This window comes from Mobula birostris, chromosome 12, assembly GCF_030028105.1.
Source record: "Mobula birostris isolate sMobBir1 chromosome 12, sMobBir1.hap1, whole genome shotgun sequence".
Lineage (NCBI taxonomy): Eukaryota > Metazoa > Chordata > Chondrichthyes > Myliobatiformes > Myliobatidae > Mobula > Mobula birostris.
Genome location: NC_092381.1, coordinates 98,434,937 through 98,454,714, shown reverse-complemented (window position 1 = coordinate 98,454,714; position 19,778 = coordinate 98,434,937). Strand labels below are relative to the sequence as shown.

At 45.1% G+C, this 19,778-nt stretch overlaps 1 protein-coding gene across 3 annotated transcripts in view; it reads right to left on the bottom strand.

Moving 5' to 3' along the window:
* Positions 1-19,778, bottom strand: part of LOC140206136 (retinoic acid receptor RXR-gamma-A-like) — a 279,149-nt gene that overhangs the window by 7,453 nt on the left and 251,918 nt on the right. For all 3 annotated transcript variants that reach the window (XM_072274349.1, XM_072274348.1, XM_072274347.1), the window contains exons 6-9: positions 4,869-4,998; positions 3,987-4,119; positions 2,829-2,920; positions 1,397-1,502 (exon numbers count right to left, since the gene is read on the bottom strand). In XM_072274349.1, the coding sequence (XP_072130450.1) occupies positions 1,397-1,502; positions 2,829-2,920; positions 3,987-4,119; positions 4,869-4,998 (461 nt within the window). The remainder of the gene's footprint in view (positions 1-1,396; positions 1,503-2,828; positions 2,921-3,986; positions 4,120-4,868; positions 4,999-19,778) is intronic.

Sequence of the window (19,778 nt, the reverse complement as noted above, 5' to 3'; positions counted from 1 at the left end):
TGGGCTCCTTATTTTAGAAGGGACATACTGACATTGGAGAGGGTTCAGAGAAGATTCACGAGAATGATTCCAGGAATGAAAGGGTTACTGTATGAGGAACGTCTGGCAGCTCTTGGGCTGTATTCCCTGGAGTTCAGGAGAAGGAGGGGGGAACTCAAAGAAGCATTCGGAATGTTAAAAGGCCTGAACAGATTAGATATGGCAAAGTTATTTCCCATGGTAGAGGAGTCTAGGACTAGAGGGCACAACTTCAGGATTTAAGGAGATCCATTTAGAACAGAGATGCAGAGAAATTACTTTCGTCAGAGGGTGGTAAATCTGTGGAATTTGTTGCCACAAGCGGCTGTGGAGACCAAGTCATTGGGTGCGTTTAAGACAGAAATAGATAGGTTCCTGATTAGCCAGGGCATCAAAGGGTATGGGGAGAAGGCAGGGGAGGTGGGGAATGACTGGAAGAATTGGATCAGCCCATGATTGAATGGCGGAGCAGACTCGATGGGCCAAATGGCCTATGTCTTTGCCTCACTGTGTGCAGACATGGGCTATATCTTTTGCTTAAGAATTCAGAATGTTATTGAACACTGTTCAAAACTGTGAACATTCCTACCTGACTTTATGTTGCAGGGTCATTGATGAAGCAACTGAAGATGATTGAGTCTAGGATACTGCTCTGATCATCCTGCAGTGATGTCCTGGAGCTGGGATGATTTACCTCCAACAACCGCAGCCACTATCCTTTGTTGGAGGTATGACTCCAACCAAGGGTGCATTCTCTCCTTGACATCCATTGTTTCAGTTTCAAAGTTTCCTGATGCCCCCCTCCAACAAATGTTGCCTTAACGTCAAGGACAGCCACTCTCACCTTGGGACCAAGGCTGTGCGAGGGCTGAAACTAAAGTGTCCTGGCAAAATCTGTACTGATCATTAAGTAAGTAAGTGAAAACTGAAACACCAAAGAAAAGGAAACCTGAAATAAAATTAGAAAATGCTGGAAACACTCAGCAGGTCAGGCAGCATCTGAAGAGAGAGGAATTGTTAACATTTCAGGTATAAGACCCTACATCAGAAGTGAAATTTTAACTCTTTCTTTTCAGTGTCTGCCTGACCTGTTGAATGTTTCCAGCTTTTATGTTTGTAATATAAAGGAGCATATTATTGGCAATTTCCACTCAATGGCACTGTTAGTTGCACCTTCTACCACTGCTGGTGACTGAGACCAGACTGATTGCGAGGTGATTAGCTGCATTACATTTGCCCAGCTTTTGTGGATGGGCAGATTTCCACAGTGTCGGCTCGATGCTAGTGTTGTAACTGTAGTGGAATAGATGTTGGGAACACAAGAATAAATAGAAGTAGCCAAAGGGACAGAGAAGAAGGTAAGTGCAGACTTCCTTACCTGCCTGGCTGCTCTGGGTACTTGTGCTTTGTATAAGCCTCTAGTGATGCGTATACCTTCTCCCTCAAAGATTCCACCTCTCCAGGGTTTGATAAGCCTTTAGCATCTGAACAGCATGTTGAAAATATTCACTTTAGAAGTATAAATTGCAGTTAAAATATATGCATATAGAACAGACAAAGTTCAAACATTTTGCCTGAGCTTTAATTTCCATGAATGAACTTTCTGTTCAATTCCATGGCATATCTTTCCACCATAAAATCTTTTCATTCATCTTATATGGAATCCCATAGGTCAAACCTCTTCCTGGTCAATACTGTCATGAAGACCTTCCTATCCAAACTCAGGTGTGTACAAATTCAATGAATCAAACCCCTGTTTGGAGTCCCATCAGAGTTCAGAAGTTTAGAGTTACAATGTTGTACATCACAGAAACAGGCCCTGCAGCCCATCATTCCCATGCCCTCTGCACTAAACCCATTTCCCCTCATTAGGAAGGTATCTTTCTGTGTCTTGCCTATTTAAATTCCACAATCCGCACCATCTTCTCACAGCTACCATCAGGCAGAAGGTACAGAAGCCTTAAGTCTCACACCACGAGATTCAAGAATAGCTCCTTCACTTCAACCATTTTGTTTTTGAACCAACTTGCACAACCATAATCATTGCACTTGTCCATATGAGCTTGACCTTGTCTGAATGTCTCTTAAAAGCAGTGATTGTATCTGATTTCACCAGCTCCTCTGGCAGTAGCTCTCAGATATCAACAACTCTTGTTTAAAAAAACTTACTCCTAAGATAACCTGGAGAAGGATGGGCTCCGCCAGGTTTCAGATGCCCAAGGCACGATGAGCATACCAAAAAGATTGGTGCAAACAGCTCGTCATGACGGCACCCGGTGACTCTACTAGGAGTTAAGGGCACGCGCAGACACACACGCAGACACACACACACACACACACACACACACACACACACACACACACACTCCTCAGATCCCCTTTTAACATCCTTCCTTTCACCTTAAACTCATGCTCTCTTTAATGGACACCATCCCTTCCAGCAAAGAGAATATAAATGAACCAAAGTGGTTTCAACTCACTGGAACAGCATGAAATCCTAATGGATCAAATCCAAGCTAGTACAATACAGGGTTAAAACAGGCCTATAGTGACCCTAACCCAGTGTTCAACAGATAATACAGTATATTTAGTTCAACCATTTCACTGTACTTTCTATTTAATTGTCCATGGCTCCATTTATCATAAAGTTGAATGTGTGGCTCAGGGACTCAAGTAGCAGAGCTTAGTGATGGGTGGGACTCATGAACCACCACACTTGGATATGCAGTGATCGAAGACCAGGCTGGTTTGGCCTGGCCTGACCTGACCTGACCTGGTCCTCTTTGTGACATTGTTAACATACAACATACCTGGATTGAAGAGAACGATGGCTCTAAGGCAACCCAGCTCTGTCTTGTCCATCTGCATGTCTTTCATCTTAGAAACCAATTCAGTCAGAACCCTACCGGAGATTGAAGAAGAAACAGTCACACTGTGGCATTTAGATGGCAACTTATTCTTGCTCATCCATTTTGGTTTCAAGTTTTAAAATTTGAAACATTGTGGCTACCTCCTCACCCCTCCTGGTCTCTGTCCAACACACAGCACTGATCCCTGCACTACTACCACACACAACAGTATCTCGTCACCTCTCATCACCCCAGCTGTGTGGTCGAATCTCCTACAGTCTGGGCCCCAAGGTTCTCTCCCCTATCCTTCTTCCACTAGGCCTCTCCTGAGCTCATTGGCCAATGCAGGGTCACCTGCAGTAAAGTGATCATGTTTGGGCTCAGAGACTTTTTTGTTTCCCCTGCTGGAGAAAGGCCTTAGGCACTGCAGAATGTTCAAGGATGTGATGGGGGTAGGTGGAACTTTCCAGAATGGAGAAATGTAGACAGCTTTTATCCTTTGCCAAGCCCACCATTGGATGGTGGTGCAGGGGGGTGGGGCACCATGTGTCTACTGTGGGCAAAGGAAGTATAAAGCAGTCTGTGATGGCTTAAGGAATAGGTACACAGCATGATCCCCTATGCCCAGATGGGGGTGCCCATGTGCTTAGATATAGTGGCACAAGAGGAGACCAGGCATTCAGATGCAGGGGAACAGGGGCCAGACAAGTAAACTCCCCATTTATTGAAATGACCAATTGAACTGAGGCCATGCAACCCATCACGTACCTGCCAGCTCTCTGAAGCAATCCCACTTTCCCTCTTCTTACTTCCCGATATCTCTGTATAACTCACTCTCACATGTGGCTGTGAACTGCCCTCTGATTCTGTTGTAATTGACCTACTGTAGGGGGTAATTACAGTTCCCCTCACTCACTGCCTCCATTTGCAAAGATCACAGGTGAACCTCAGATTGGAACCTGGATGTACGGGGTGAAGGTGGAGGAGGCTTTGGGTTGGGGAGGGATGGGCACAGTATCACCAGCTGGTTCAATGACTTGCACCATCACAGTAAATGATGGCCAGGAAGAGGAAGCGCTACATGGAGTAAGACACGAGCACAGGCTGTGGGTTCCCTACCTGTCGAAGATGGAGCCGACGCCAGCGCTGTGGGCACTGCTGCGGTGGACGTGCAGCCCTGTGGCCAGTAGAATTCCGTCCTTCACAGAGATAGAGCGATGTGAGAAAGAGGCAATGAGCAGCTCATTCCAGCCTGCAGGAGAGAAGGCACAGAGTGATCCCCCACACCCACACCAGATGGAACTCTTCTGAACACTAGGGCTTCCCAGATCCAACCTAACTGTTGTATTCACACTCTCCCTGATCACCAACTCTAAAAGCCCACTGTATCTTCTTTTCCTCTTACACTCCTTGCTATTGGCTTTGGTTTATTATCGTCACGTGTACTGAAATACAGTAAAAAGCTCTTGCATGGTATCCAGACACATCGTGCCATTCCATAATTACGATGTAGTAAGAAGAATACAGAAAGCAGAATATGATGTTATAATACAAAGAAAGTGCAATGTAGGTGGACAACAATGTGCATGGGCTACGACAAGCTTAGCTAAGAGATCTTTAGCACATGAGATGTCTATTCAAGAATCTGGGATAGAAACTGTCCTTGAGCCTGGCGGTGCGTGCTCTCAAGCTTTATGGGAGAGGGGAGAAGAGAGAATGATTGGGATGAGAGGGCTTTTTGATTATATTGGCTGCTTTCCCGAGGGAGTGGAAGGCATAGATGGAGGCAGTGTAAGAGAAACTGGTTTTTGTGATGAATTGTGCTGTGCTCACTCTTCCTGCCCGACTCCTGCTTCCCAGAGTCTGACTCTAACTCTATCCCTTCCCCTCTTCACTGCACACGCTCTTCCTCAGCTCTGTGCTCCTGTTTCAGTGTGCTGACCACTATACAAAGTTTGTTCCCTTCCAGGTGACAGGCGGGGATTGGGCACATCCACTCACCTGCCCGAAGTAGAATGACTTGATCGTCGAGAGGGAGGTCGGAGAAGTGAGGAATCCTCTTGGCCCATTCCACCAGCGTGAAGAGCTGCTTGTCTGCCGCTTGACAAATATTGGTGACTGGGTCATTGGACTAATGGGTGGAATAGTGAATAGTTTTTGAAGGTTAAGGCACATCACACAAGCAAAAAGAAAATAATCACCACTAAGTATTTGTCTTATTTTCCAACCCTCCTCTGGTAATGTAGATATCCTCACTGCAGTCCAAAATCGTACCCTTCTGGGTTGGAAACTGCTCTGTAGGAAGAGGGAGAGAGCTCACAGAACTGGGAGAGGGCTTATTTGGGGCAGTCGCTCAAGTGGCTGAACTCAACGACTGGGACGTGGCAACTCTCTACCCTAGTGCTCCTTTGTTTGGTGTACAAAGTAGGTCAGGAGGATAGAGAAAAAGGATGGAGGGGTAGCAGTTCACCTCAAATTGCAGAATTCAATGTTCATGCCATCAGGTTGTAGACTACCCAAGGGCAATATAAGATGCAGTTAGTCTCACCCTGGCAGTGGAGGAGGCCAAAGAACTGAAGGTGAGAAGGGGAAGATTTAAAAAAGACCTAAAGGGGAATCTTTCACACAAAGTGTGGTGGCTCTATGGAACAAGTGTGTAAAATTACAATGTTTAAAAGACATACAGACAAGAACATTGAATAGGAAAGGATATTGGCCCTCTACACAGATGGGATTAGCTCAGTTAGGCACTTTAGTTAATGTGGACAAGTTCAGGCACAACTCTCTAATTTCCAGCCCATGGGATAGTAGGTGGCTGTAAAAATTCTCTCCCCCCAGGCCAGCCCCTGATAACTTGGCTGATAAAATGAAAGCTTGGTTATAGGTCACATATTAGACCTGATAGGTATCTGACACTCTCGATTTATATTACCCAACACACGTTGATAAAACATTACAGCATAAAGGAGGAAAGTGTCTGTGAGTACAGGCAGGGCTACAATGAGCTCCTCCAACAACATTCATAACTAGACTTAATAGACACACCACAGGAAGCAAATGTCACACGTCAGATGTGGAACACAGTTACTGAAGAACAATAGGGGATTTCTATCTTGCCAGTTGGAGATGTTTGATTGTAAAATGTCAACTAACCCAGCTATTAACTTCTCAACCAGAGACACAATCTTTTTTTAAAAAATTGCCGTATTTAGAAACATAGAAAACCTACAGCACAATACAGGCCCTTCAGCCCACAAGGCTGTGCCAAACATGTACTTACTTCAGAAATTACTCAGGGTTACCCATAGCCATCTATTTTTCTAAGCTCCATACACCTATTCAAGAGTCTCTTAAAAGAAGCACACACAAAAAATGCTGGTGAGTGCAGCAGGCCAGGCAGCATCTATAGGAGGAGGTACAGGAGACCCTTTGTCAGGACTAACTGAAAGAAGAGATAGTAAGAGATTTGAAAGTGGGAGGGGAGGGGGAGATCCAAAATGATAGGAGAAGACAGGAGGGGAGGGATGGATCTAAGGGCTGGAGAAGGGAGAGAATCATGGGACAGGAAGCCTGGGGAGAAAGAGAAGGGAGGAGGGGAGCCCAGAGGGTGGAGAGCAGGCAAGGAGTTATAGTGAGAGGGACAGAGGGAGAAAAAAGAGAGAGAGAGGAAAAAAGGGAAAAAAATTAAAAATATATAAAATATATATTAAATAAATAAATAAGGGATGGGGTGTGAAGGGGAGGAGGGGCATTAACGGAAGTTAGAGAAGTCAATATTCATGCCATCAGGTTGGAGGCTACCCAGATGGAATATAAGGTGTTGTTCCTCCAACCTGAGTGTGCCTTCATCTTGACAGTAGAGGAGGCCGTGGATAGACATATCAGAATGGGAATGGGACGTGGAATTAAAATGTGTGGCACATTTCCCCCTGCCCCTCCCGCTTTCAAATCTTTTACTATCTCTTCTTTCAGTTAGTCCTGATGAAGGGTCCCGGCCCAAAACGTCGACAGTACCTCTTTCTATAGATGCTGCCTGGCCTGCTGCATTCACCAGCATTTTTGTGTGTGTGTTGCTTGAATTTCTGGCATCTGCAGATTTCCTCATGTCTGCGTCTCTTAAAAGACCCTATTGTATCTGCAAATTTGTGTTGGGGTTCTTACATTGCAACACTCCTAGAGTATTCTATTGACTGTAAAGCTCTCTGTGATATTCATAGGAATGATATAAACTCAAGTTCTTTCTTTAGTATGCATTACAGATGAGCAGATTCAACACTACTGAGACATTCATCCAAAGACCAGAGACCTTCAGTTTTTGGGAGCAGTCTTTATCTGTAAGCATACTGCACAACTCATTGACTGTATTATATATCAACAATGATCTTTGTGTTTTGGGGGTTGTAAGTAGGGGTGGATGAGTCTGTGCATGGTATAACTTCACTCTGATCCTGGGAACATCTTCCTCCATCCCATGCTCACATGAAGTGACAGCCTGATAGTAACCAGTAGAGGGCAGAGACACATAGTGCACAGCTCATATTCCCACATCCCTGCTGTGCATTGAATTACATGGTGCAACACTCGTCCCTACATTTCCTCCTTCACAGCACCCAGGGAGACAAACAGCACTTCCAGGTGCAACATAGATTCATGTGCAGCTCTTCCAACCTCACCTGCTGCATTCGGCGCTCCTAATGTTGGCTCCTCAACATTAGCGAGATGAAACACCGACTAGGCAACCGTTTTGCAGAGTCCCTGTGTTTGTTCCATAAATGACATCCTGAGCCCCTGAATGTATGCCATTTCACTTGCTGTTTCGATTCCCATACTAACCTTCCCATCCTCAGACTTCTCCATGCTGGGAAGAGGCCCGATGCAAACACCACCTCATATTCTGCCTGGTAGTCTACAACTCATGGGTATGAACACTGAATTCTCTATTTTTCAGTAACTCTCACTTCCAGTGTGTTTTCCTGCCAGCCATCCTCCTCTATCCTGCTAATCCACTTCCAGTCTTCCCAAATTTTCCCTTTTCTCATCCTGTCCAGCCCCCATCACCCATTTTACCCCTCCCCCCCTTTACATTCTATCCACCTACTTCCTCACACTTTGATTTTCTTCCCCACCCAATCTGGTTCTAGTTCTATCTGTTATTCACCCGTCCCTTAATGGTTCCTCTTTTACTTATCCAATTAGAAAGAGGAGATGGCGGTGCGATGCAGCGCGTGTGGCCGTTCTGAATGATATCGATATGTGTAACTAGGGGTGCCGTGCACAATCCGGATTTGATGGAGACAGCCGTGAGAAGCGCAGAGGAACATCTGGAGTAACTTCTGAAATGCCTGCTTCACTGCCGCTGCTAATGTGCGATCAAGAATCTCCAGAGATGAAGGCCCCAAATCCTCGGCTTTGCATATCACCTGTTGCCGGGGCCGGGGTCGAAACGCTCAGCAGAGATGGTGCTCGGTGTCAAAGAGGTGGGTCAGAGGCTTGGAGTTTTCAGACGGACTCGGAATCGGACTGTGGTCGGATGCTTTCGGGATGCTGCATCGGCAAGTTGGCGGCGCTGGAGGTTTACCGTCTGCGTGAGATGATGGGACTTTCGAGAGACTTTGAGATTTTTACTGTGCCATGGTCTGTTCTTATCAAATTACAGTATTGCTTTGCACTGTTGTAACTATATTATAATTATGTGGTTTTTGTTAGTTTTTAAGTTGGTTTGTCATGTGTTTCTGTGATCATTCTGGAGGAACATTTTATCATTTCTTAATGCATTCATTATTAAATGCCAATAAAAGAGGACTGCGTGTCCTCATAATCATAATTCCAGTACTGGTAGCCCTTTGTGCTGCTGCTTATCTCCTTCCAGAAGCTCTCTCCAAATTTCACCTTTTTTGTATGTCTGCCTCCATCAATCACCCAACTGCATTTGCCTCACAATTCCTCACCTCCCCTCGCCTTACTTGATTCCCATCTCCCTGTCTACCTTCACCTCTTTTCAATCATTCACAGACCCCATCAAACCACTCCTCCTCTCCGCTCTCAGTCCTGATGCAGGGTTTCAACCCCAAACGTCAACAGTTCCTTTCACCCATTATCCCCTCCCACTGATCCACTAAGTTTCTCCAGCAGATTATTTGTTGGTTTTGAATTATAAAAAGTAACAAGTAACTGCCTAGTTTAAATCTCATCTAAGAGTTAAATTTCACTTCTAATGAGATCCTCCCACACTGACTGCCTTCTGCAGTGATCTAAAGTTTGACAATTAGAAATTTTCCCACATTCCTGACTAATCTAATGCCTTCTCCCCACTCACTGTCACCCTCATGTGCTGTTCCCTCTTCTTTACCTGTTCGGTGTTTAGTACCCCCTCCCGCAGCCACACTGCAATACTGCCTTTTACTGTTTGAAACACATCAATACACACACACTCAATCAATGATCTCCCAGTATCAGTATCATGCAATCAATCCAAAGAACTCCCTGTCCATATCATGACAGGCCCCATTCCCTGTATCTATTTCTCCACCCTAACTGTCAGTGACTACTTGTGGGAGTTTTGGAAGTCTGTCTCACACTTACAGTCAGTTCTTTGCACACCAATTACAACTTTACAATCTTGTGCAATAGACACTAGAATTTGGAGTAACACACAAAGCGCTGGAGGAAGGTAGTATCTATGGAGGGAAATGGACAGTCAATGTTTCTGTGTGAAATCCTTTATCTAGACTGACCCAGTTCTGATGAGGGCCTCAACTGAACTATTGACTGTCCATTTTCCTTCATGGCTGCTACCTGACCCACTGAGGATTTTCATTATTTTCTGTTTTTATTTCGTTCTTACTGTTCTTGGATTTCCTCTCATTTTTCTCTCTATTCTGTGTTCCCATTCATTGTAATGCACACAAATTGCTGAAGGAACTCAGCAGGCCAGGCAGCATAGACGAAAAAGAGTAAACGGTCGACGTTTTGGGCTGAGTCCTTTCATCAGGATCGGAAAAAAGAGATTAGAAGGTGGGCAGAGAAGGGGAAGAAGTACAAGGCAGTAGGTGATGGGTGAAGCCAGGAGGGAGGGAGGGGTGAAGTAAAGAGCTGGGAATGTTGATTAGTGAAAGAGATAAAGGGCAGGAGAAGGAGGAATCTGAAAGGAGAGGGCAGAAAACCATGGAAGAAAGGGAAAGGGAAGGAGAACCAAAGGGAGGTGATGGGCAAGTAGGGTGAGAGAGGGAAATGGGAATGGGGAATGATGAAGGAGGGAGAGGCCAATTTTCAGAAATTTCAGAAATCAATGTTCATGCCGTCAGGTTGGAGACTACCCAAATGGAATATAGGGTGTTGTTCCTCCAACCTGAGTGTGGCCTCATCACAGCAGTAGAGGAGGCCATGGACTGACATGTCGGAATGGGAATGGGAAGTAGAATTGAAATGGGTGGCCTCCGGGAGATCCCTGCTATTTCTGGCAGATGAAGCATAGGTGCTCGGCGAAGCGGTCTCACCAATATAAAGGAGGCCACAACAGGAGCACTGGACACTGTAGATGACCCCAACGGACTCACATGTGAAGTGCTGCCTCACCTGGAAGGACTGTCTGGTGCCCTGGATGGTAGTGAGGGAGGAGGTGTAGCAACGGGTGTAGCATTTGTTCTGCTTGCAACAAGGATGTGTCCGGAGGAGATCAGTGGGGAGGGAAGGGTGGACAAGGGAGACACATAGAGAGCAATCCCTGCAAAAGCAGAAAGGCGGGGGGGGGGGGGGTCGCTGGTGGGAGAAATGTGCTTGGTGGTGAGATTCTGTTGGAGATAGCTAAAGTTATGGAGAATTACATGCTGGACATGGAGGCTGATGGGGTGGTAGGTGAAGCAGGAATGCTGATGGGATGGTCTCTTGTTCTCATTCATTGTCTTCAGACAAGTCAGGTGTGATTAAAAACCCTCAACATGCTCTCGCAGCCTTCGCCACCACATTTTCCTCTCCCTACTCCTCCCCTTTTACTGTAACTCAAACATACTCCTTTCATTTCTGATAGTCATTAACCCTGTTTCCGGCTTGCACATGCTGCCTGACCTGCTGAATGTTTCCAGCATTTCCTCTTTTTCAGATTTTCAGCACCTGCAGCATTTTGCAGCCACATCGTTAATCTGATTTAACTATGATAAGTATCAATAAAATAAAATTAGGTGTAAATGTAAACAGATTCAGTGATAAATCTTCCATAAACTGTGCTCCATTACAGTATAACTAGCATAGAACAACAGCCAGTGGAATCCAATGTTAAATTCTTCCCTTTCAGCATGGTCATGCCACAGTCATAGCTATGGACTATACAGGGACAGGCCATTCAGCCCAGCACATCCATGCCAACCTTTTTGCCCACAGACACTAATCTTATTTGCCCATATTAGGTTTGTGTCTTTCTATGCCTTGACCAAATGTCTCTGGCAGTGCATTCCAGACATCAACCACACTCTTTGTAAAAATAAGCTTCCCCTCAAATTCCCTCTAAAGCTCCTCTCACCATAAACCTGTGCCCTTTTAAAAACATAGTTTTTATAAGTCCTACCTTGGGGAAAATGATTCTGACCATTATCTGTGCCTCAATCAGGTGACAACGGTATCAGCCTATCCTATCTTTCCCCATAGCTAAAGTTCACTGTTTCAAGCATATCCTGGTGAACGTCCTCTGAATCCTCTCCAGTGCAACTGCACCCTTCGTATGGTGTGGTAATCAGAGCTGCATGAAAGACCCCAAGTATAGCATAACTTGGTGTTTCGTAAAGTTACAACATTAAGACCCAACATTTATATTCTGTGCCACAACCAATGAAGGCAAGCATGCCAAATGACTTCTTCACCACCCTAACAGCCTGCATGCCACTTGTCACCCTCCTGTAAGTAGTATGGTCAAAATGTACAGGGGATTGACATAATGTTAACATTGAACGTTAAGATCCCAAATCCAGTTAGAACAAAAATTATCACAAAAATTGTGTGTAATTTATGTTTAATTTCTACTTTTTTATAAATGCTGCTTAAATGATGCTACGTATCTGTGATGCTGCATCCGCACACTAATATATAACTTTATATGACAATAAACTCAACTTTGACTTTGATTTTCTTGTTAATCAGACGTATTTTTACACCTAATTGATTAGGTGACATAGTAGAGCAGCAGGTAATGCTGTTGCCTCACCACTTCAGGAACACAGGTTTGACCACAACCTTGGCTGCCGTCTGTGTAGAATTTGCATGTGCCTGCATTCTTTCTTGATAGGTCCCTGTGAGCTGTCCCTGGCGTGTTGGTAGGCAGTAGAATATGGAGGGAGAATAAAATGAGATTGGGAGACACAACAGAGACTACATATATTAGAAAAGTGGAGCAACACGAAAATGCTGGAGTAACTCAGTGTGTCATGGCGCATCTATGATGGGAAATGGACAGTCGCTGTTTCAGGTTGAAACTTTTCTTCAGGACTAAGTTATGATTCAGGACAGACCTGTAGCATCGACTGTCAATTTCCGTCCAGAGATGCTGCCTGACCGGTTGAGTACGATTAGTGTGAGCACAGACTCAGTAGGCTGAATGGCCTGTTTCCCATCTGTATGGCTCAATGACTGTCACACCTTAAACACCTCAGTACAATCACCCATTAATCTAAGCTGAATCAAACCCACTTATCAGCAACATTTAATCCTTTCATGTTGGCGCGTGGCCAAGTGGTTAAGGCGTCGGTCTAGTGATCTGAAGGTTGCTAGTTCGAGCCTCAGCTGAGGCAGCGTGTTGTGTCCTTGAGCAAGGCACTTAACCACACATTGCTCTGTGACGACACTGGTGCCAAGCTGTATTGGCCCTAATGCCCTTCCCTTGGACAACATCGGTGGCTTGGAGAGGGGAGACTTGCAGCATGGGCAACTGCCAGTCTTCCATACAACCTTGCCCAGGCCTGTGCCCTGGAAACCTTCCAAGGCGCAAATCCATGGTCTCACGAGACTAATGGATGCCTATAACCCTTTCAAACCTGGTAAGAATTATGGAAGTGTTCTACTTTGCCTCTGGTTAGATGCTTTGCTCTGCCGCTGGTCGGGTGCTCTGCTCTGCCCCTGGTCAGGTGCTCTGTTCTGCCTCTGGTTGGATGTTCTGTTCTGCTACTGGTTGGGTGCTCTGCTCTGCAGCTCTGCCCCATGTCAGGTGCTTTGCTCTGCCCCTGGTCGGCTGCTCTGCTCTGTCACGGGTCAGGTGCTCTGCTCTACCTTTGGTCAGGCGTTCCGTTCTGCCCCTGGTCAGGTGCTCTGTTCTGCCCCTGGTCAAGTGTTCCATTCTGACCCTGGTCAGGTGTTCCGTTCTGCTACTGGTTGGGTGCTCTGCTCTGCCTCTGGTTGGCTGCTCTGCTCTGTCACTGGTTGGGTGCTCTGCTCTGCCTTTGGTCGGGTGATCTGCTCTGCCTCTGAATGGGTGCTCCAATCCTGCTCCATCATTGACAAAATAAGAATGAGAGCCCTAACCTTTCTTTAGTCCAACTTCACAAAGAATTAAACCTGTGCACTTCAATCTGAGAGAGAAAGTGGGAACAGGGGGAGAGAATGTGGTCAGTTGCTACAGAATCCGGAGCCTTTCCTGATGATAATGAATTGGTTTCCGAATGTTGTGCTGAGCTATATTGTGAAGCTGACTTCCAATTATAAACACAAAGAAAACATATTTGCAGGCAATTGAATTTCAGTGATGAAGATCTGTGGGAGCTCTTGTTGTAATGCCTAAATTTGCCAATTATTTTCCTATCAAATAATTCCTGAAACTGAGCATAGCCCACACAATGGCAAAGAGCAGAGCACTATCTAATTTGCTCTATTACCAGGCACAGCAGGGCACTCTTCATCTCAGAATTAAGTGGCTATTTCATGTAAGACTAGTCCAACTAAATTGTAGGGTAGGGTTTCTCTCTGTTTTAATCCCAGTTCCTGACAGTGATGAGACTCTAGTAAGTGGGCCAGGGCTCAGAGCTTTTCCCCATACCCTGGTACCATTCCTGTCCTGATCATCATTTCGATCTTGGAGGTATCTGAATACAGGAACACTCACCTCAGCACATGAGGGAATCCTCAACCGGTGAGACTAGCACATCCCCTCTCAACAGGCATGAGGACATGAAACACACATGGCAGAAGCAGCTGAGGGGAACACCCAGCAGGGAGAACTCCGATGGGGACACGGTTGCAGACAAGCATGCACACAGAGCCATGCAGTCATGGAGAAAGTGGCAGGGAATATGTGTGATACTTCTCCGGTGTTTGGTTGCTTCTGCTATCCTGATATAAGACCATAAGACCACAAGACAAAGGAGCAGAATTCAGTCATTCGGCCCATCGAGTCTGCTCCACCATTTTATCATGAGCTGATCCTTTCTCCCATTTAGCCCCACTCCCCCAACTTCTCACCATAACCTTTGATGCCCTGGCTACTCAGATACCTATCAATCTCTGCCTTAAATACACCCAATGACTTGACCTCCACTGCCGCCCATGGCAACAAATTCCATAGATTCACCACCCTCTGGCTAAAAAAATTTCTTCGCATCTTTGTTCTGAATGGACACTCTTCAATCCTTAAGTCATGCCCTCCCGTACGAGACTCCCCCACCATGGGAAACAACTTTGCCACATCCACTCTGCCCATGCCTTTCAACATTCGAAATGTTTCTATGAGGTCCCCCCCTCATTCTTCTAAACTCCAAGGAGTACAGTCCAAGAGCGGACAAACGTTCCTCATATGTTAACCCTCTCATTCCCGGAATCATTCTAGTGAATCTTCTCTGAACCCTCTCCAACGTCAGCACATCCTTTCTTAAATAAGAAGACCAAAACCGCACACAGTACTCCAAGTGAGGTCTCACCAGCGCCTTATAGAGCCTCAACATCACATCCCTGCTCCTATACTCTATTCCTCTAGAAATGAATGCCAACATTGCATTCGCCTTCTTCACTACCGACTCAACCTGGAGGTTAACCTTAAGGGTATCCTGCACGAGGACTCCCAAGTCCCATTTCATCTCAGAACTTTGAATTCTCTCCCTATTTAAATAATAGCCTGCCCGTTTATTTCTTCTACCAAAGTGCATAACCATACACTTTCCAACATTGTATTTCATTTGCCACTTCTTTGCCCATTCTCCCAAACCTATCCAAGTTTCTCTGAAGACTCTCTGTTTCCTCAGCACTACCGGCCCCTCCACCTATCTTTGTATCATCAGCAAACTTAGCCACAAAGCCATCTATTCCATAATCCAAATTGTTGATGTATAATGTAAAAAGAAGCGGCCCCAACATGGACCCCTGTGGAACACCACTGGTAACTGGCAGCCAACCAGAATTGGATCTTGACAATCGACTCCAACAACTTCCCAACCACCGATGTCAAGCTAACAGGTCCATAGTTTCCTTTTTGCTTCCTTGCCCCCTTCTTAAATAGCGGAATGACATTTGCAATCTTCTAGTCTTCCAGAACCATGCCAGAATCTATTGACTTTTGAAAGATCATTGCTAATGCCTCTGCATTCTCCACAGCTACTTCCTTCAGAACACGAGGGTGCATTTCATCTGGTCTGGGAGATTTATCCACCCTTAGACTATTCAGCTTCCTGAGTACTTTCTCTGTCGCAATGTGACTGCACACTTCTCTTCCCTGACATCCTTGAGTGTCTGGTATACTGCTGATGTCTTCCTCGGTGAAGACTGATGCAAAATACTTGTTCAGTTCCTCCGCCATCTCCTTATCTCCCATTACAATTTCTCCAGCATCATTTTCTATCGGTCCTATATCTACCTTCACCTGTCTTTTACTCTTTATATACTTGAAAAAGCTTTTAATATCCTCTTTGATATTATTTGCCAGTTTCCTTTCATAGTTCATCTTTCCCCTCTTAATGACCTTCTTAGTTTCCTTTTGTAAGCTTTTAAAAACTTCCCAATCCTCTGTCCTTCCACTAATTTTTGCTTCCTTGTATGTCCTCTCCTTTGCTTTAACTTTGGCTTTGACTTCTCTTGTCCGCCACAGTTGCATCCTTTTCCCATTCGAAAATTTCTTCTTTTTTGGAATATATCTGTCTTGCACCTTCCTCACTTCTCGCATAAATTCCAGCCACTGCTGCTCTGCTGTCCTTCCCACTAGTGTCCCTTTCCAGTCAACTTTGGCCTGTTCTTCTCTCATGCCACTGTAATTTCCTTTACTCCACTGAAATACCGATACATTGGATTTCGACTTCTCTTTCTCAAATTTTACAGTGATCTCAATCATGTTATGATCACTGCCTCCTAAGGGTTCCTTCACCTCAATCTCTCTAATCACCTCTGGTTCATTACACAATACCCAATCCAGTACAGCCGATTCCCTAGTGGGCTCAACAACAAGCTGTTCTAAAAAGCCATCTCGTAGACACTCTACAAATTCTCTCTCTTGAGATCCAGTGCTGACCTGATTTTCCCAATCCACTTGCAAGTTAAAATCCCCCACAATTATCATAACACTTCCTTTCTGACAAGCCTTTTCTATTTCCTGTTGTAATTTGTAGTCCACATCACTGCAGCCGTTAGGAAGCCTGTATATAACTGCCATCAGGGTCCTTTTACCCCTGCGATTTCTTAGCTCGACCCATAAAGATTCTGCACCTTCCGATCCTATGTCACCTTTTTCTAATGATTTAATATCATTTCTTACCAATAAGGCCACACCACCCCCTCTGCCTACCTGCCTATCCTTCCGATACACCGTGTATCCTTGGATGTTCTGCTCCCAGAGACATGCATCCTTTAGCCATGTCTCAGTGATGGCCACAATATCGTACCTGCCAATCTGTAGCTGTACGACATGATCATCCACCTTATTCCTTATGCTGCGTGCATTTAAGTATAACACCTTAAGTCCAGTATTTGGTACTTTTTGCTTCGATTGCACTGCAACTCATCCCAATGGCTGCGAATTTGCCCCATCACCTGCCTGTCCTTCCTGACATCTTTACTGCTCACTATCTTAGCTTTATTTCTATTTTCTCCCTCCTCTCCTCTATCATTCCGGTTCCCATCCCCCTGCCAACTTAGTTTAAACCCTCCCTAACAGCTCTATTAAACCTTCCCGCCAGGATATTGGTCCCCTTAGGGTTCAGGTATAACCTGTTCTTTTTGAGCAGGTCATACTTCCCCCAGAAGAGATCCCAATGATCCAAGAATCTGAAGCCCTGCCCCCTGCACCAGTCTCTCAGCCACGCATTCATCTGCCTGATCCTATTATTCTTGCCCTCGCTAGCATGTGGCACAGGTAGCAATCCTGAGATTACTATCCTGGAGGTCCTGTTTCTCAGCTTCCTCCCTAACTCATGGAAATCTCTCTTCAGGACCTCCTCCCTTTTCCTATCTATCTCATTGGTACCAACATGTACCAAGACAGCTGGCTGCTCACCCTCTCCCTTCATAATATTCTGGACCCGATCCGAGACATCCCGTACCCTGGCACCCGAGAGACAACACATCATGCAGGTATTTCTATCAGGCTCACAGAATCTCCTGTCTGTTCCCCTGACTATGGAATCCCCTATAACCACTGCATTCCTCTTCTCCCTCCTTCCCTCCTGCACAACAGCGCCAGGCTCAGTGCCAGAGATCCGGTCACCGTGGCCGTCCCCTTTCAGGTCATCCCCCTCAACAGCATCCAAAACGAGATACTTGTTGCTCAGGGGGGGGTAGCCGCAAGGGTACTCTCCACTATCCGGGCATTTTCCATCCCTCTCCTGACAGTCACCCAGTTTTCTGACCCCTGTAGCCTAGGGATGACTACCTCCCTGTAGCTCCTGTCTATCATCTCTTCACTTTCTCTAATAAGCATTTTTATACATTTTTAACACAAACCAGCTCATCATATGAACCCCTTGGTCCCCATAGTCAACATCAACTGTCACGAACAGTAAAAAAAAATCAGAATGCAACCTGTGGAGCCCGTCGAGTCTGACAACTCGGAGATCAGAAAACACTGTAAATATTCATCAAGTGAGGCAGCATCTTTGGAGGGAAAAATGTTACACATTGACCTTTTATCAAAAATGGAAAATGTTTGAAATCCACTATTTTTCTAGTTGATTTGTCCCCACTGATGCTTCCCTTCCTGCTGGGTATTTCAAGCATTATCTTGTTTTATTTCCAAATTTAAAGCATCTGCAGATCTTTCCCCCAAATGTTCCTAGCTGGTCCCGAACTTTCCGAACCTTTACCTATATTCCCAAGATGTCCAACAGTTTATTGATCTCACATCCAATGACTGAACATTGCCCTCTGTCAGAGATGAAGACTTTCAGACTCACATCCCTCTGTGCACAAGGCTTTACCACAGGGCTCTGCTGCCTGGTTTTATACCCTCTTCCACAGTGAGGTCATTCTTTTCAGGTCCAGAAGGTACCACACCAAATTAGGAGGGTGGTTAATCATACTCGCTAACTGTAAGCAATGTCTATTGTTCATAAGGGTAGGTACCTCATGGGTTAAATAGTACATAGAACAATACAGCACAGGAACAGGCCCTTCAGCCCACAATGCCTATCTATGCCAGTCATGATTACAATTTTAATTGTACACCTGCTGTATGTGGTCCATATACTCCATTCCCTTCCGGTTTATCTGTCTGTCTAAAAGCCTCTTAAACCTTGCTATGGTATCTGCTTCCACCACTTTCTCGGGCAGAGGTTTTAGGAATCTGCTAAATTTACCATGCATATCTCCTTTAAACTTTCCCCTCTCACCTTAAATCTATGTCCTCCAGTACTTGACGTTTCCATCTTGGAAAAAGATCCTATCTACTCTGTCTTTGTCTCTCATAATTTTATAAACATCTGTCAGTTCTCCCTTCAGTCTCTGACACTTCAGAGAAAACAATCCAAGTTTATCCACCTTCTACTTATAGCTAATAGACTGTAATCTATGCAATATCCTGGTGCAGCTCCTTCTACCCTGTTCTGTTGGACACTAATGAGAAAATCTACAGACACTGGAAATCAAAGCAACAGTCACAAAATGCTGGAGGAACTCAACAGACCAGGCAGCATTTATGGAAAAAAGTACAGTTGACGTTTCAAGTTGAAATACTTCTCTCAGGGCAGGTAGTCAAAAAGAGGGGAAAGATGCTGCAGTTTACTTTGGGGAATCGGCAGTGGAAAGGGTCAGTAGCTTTACATTTCAGGGCATTAATATATTGTTGACGTGTTCTGGGACCAGCACGCAGATGCAATCACAAAGAAGCCATGCCCACATCTTTACCTTCTTAGAGGATTAAGGAGATCCAGCAGGGCAATGAACAGTCTAACAAACCTCCACAGATGTGCTGTTGAAAATGGTCTGATATGACAATTCAAGTGCACAGTAGCATTAGAAGCTGCAGATCATGGCTCATGTGCACTTCTCTCCTCACCATCGCTAGCAATGACACCAAGAAAACAACATCTATTGTCAAAGATCCCCACTACCTAGACAGGATCTATCATCTGGCAGAAGATATAGAAGTCTGAAGTCTCACTCCACAAGGATCAGGAAGTTACTTACCTTTAACCAACCGGTTGTTGAACTGACTTGCACAACCCCAATTACTACCTTGGAATAGCAAGCAAAACAATGACCAATGACTACAATGTTCTAATTGTGTTCTTCCTTGAATAATTTTGTATGCTTTATAGATAATTGGGCAGTTTTCCAGGGAAGGTGGGACCTATTCCAGCAGGATGGTTTACATCTGAACTGGAGGGGGACAAATATTCTTGCAGGTAGGTTTGCTAGAGAAGCTCCGGTGGATTTAAACTAGATACAAGGGGGGAGGGGAACCAAAGTGTAGGAACAGATGTAGGGGAGAAGGAAGAAAAAGAAAATAGTAAAGTTCTTTGC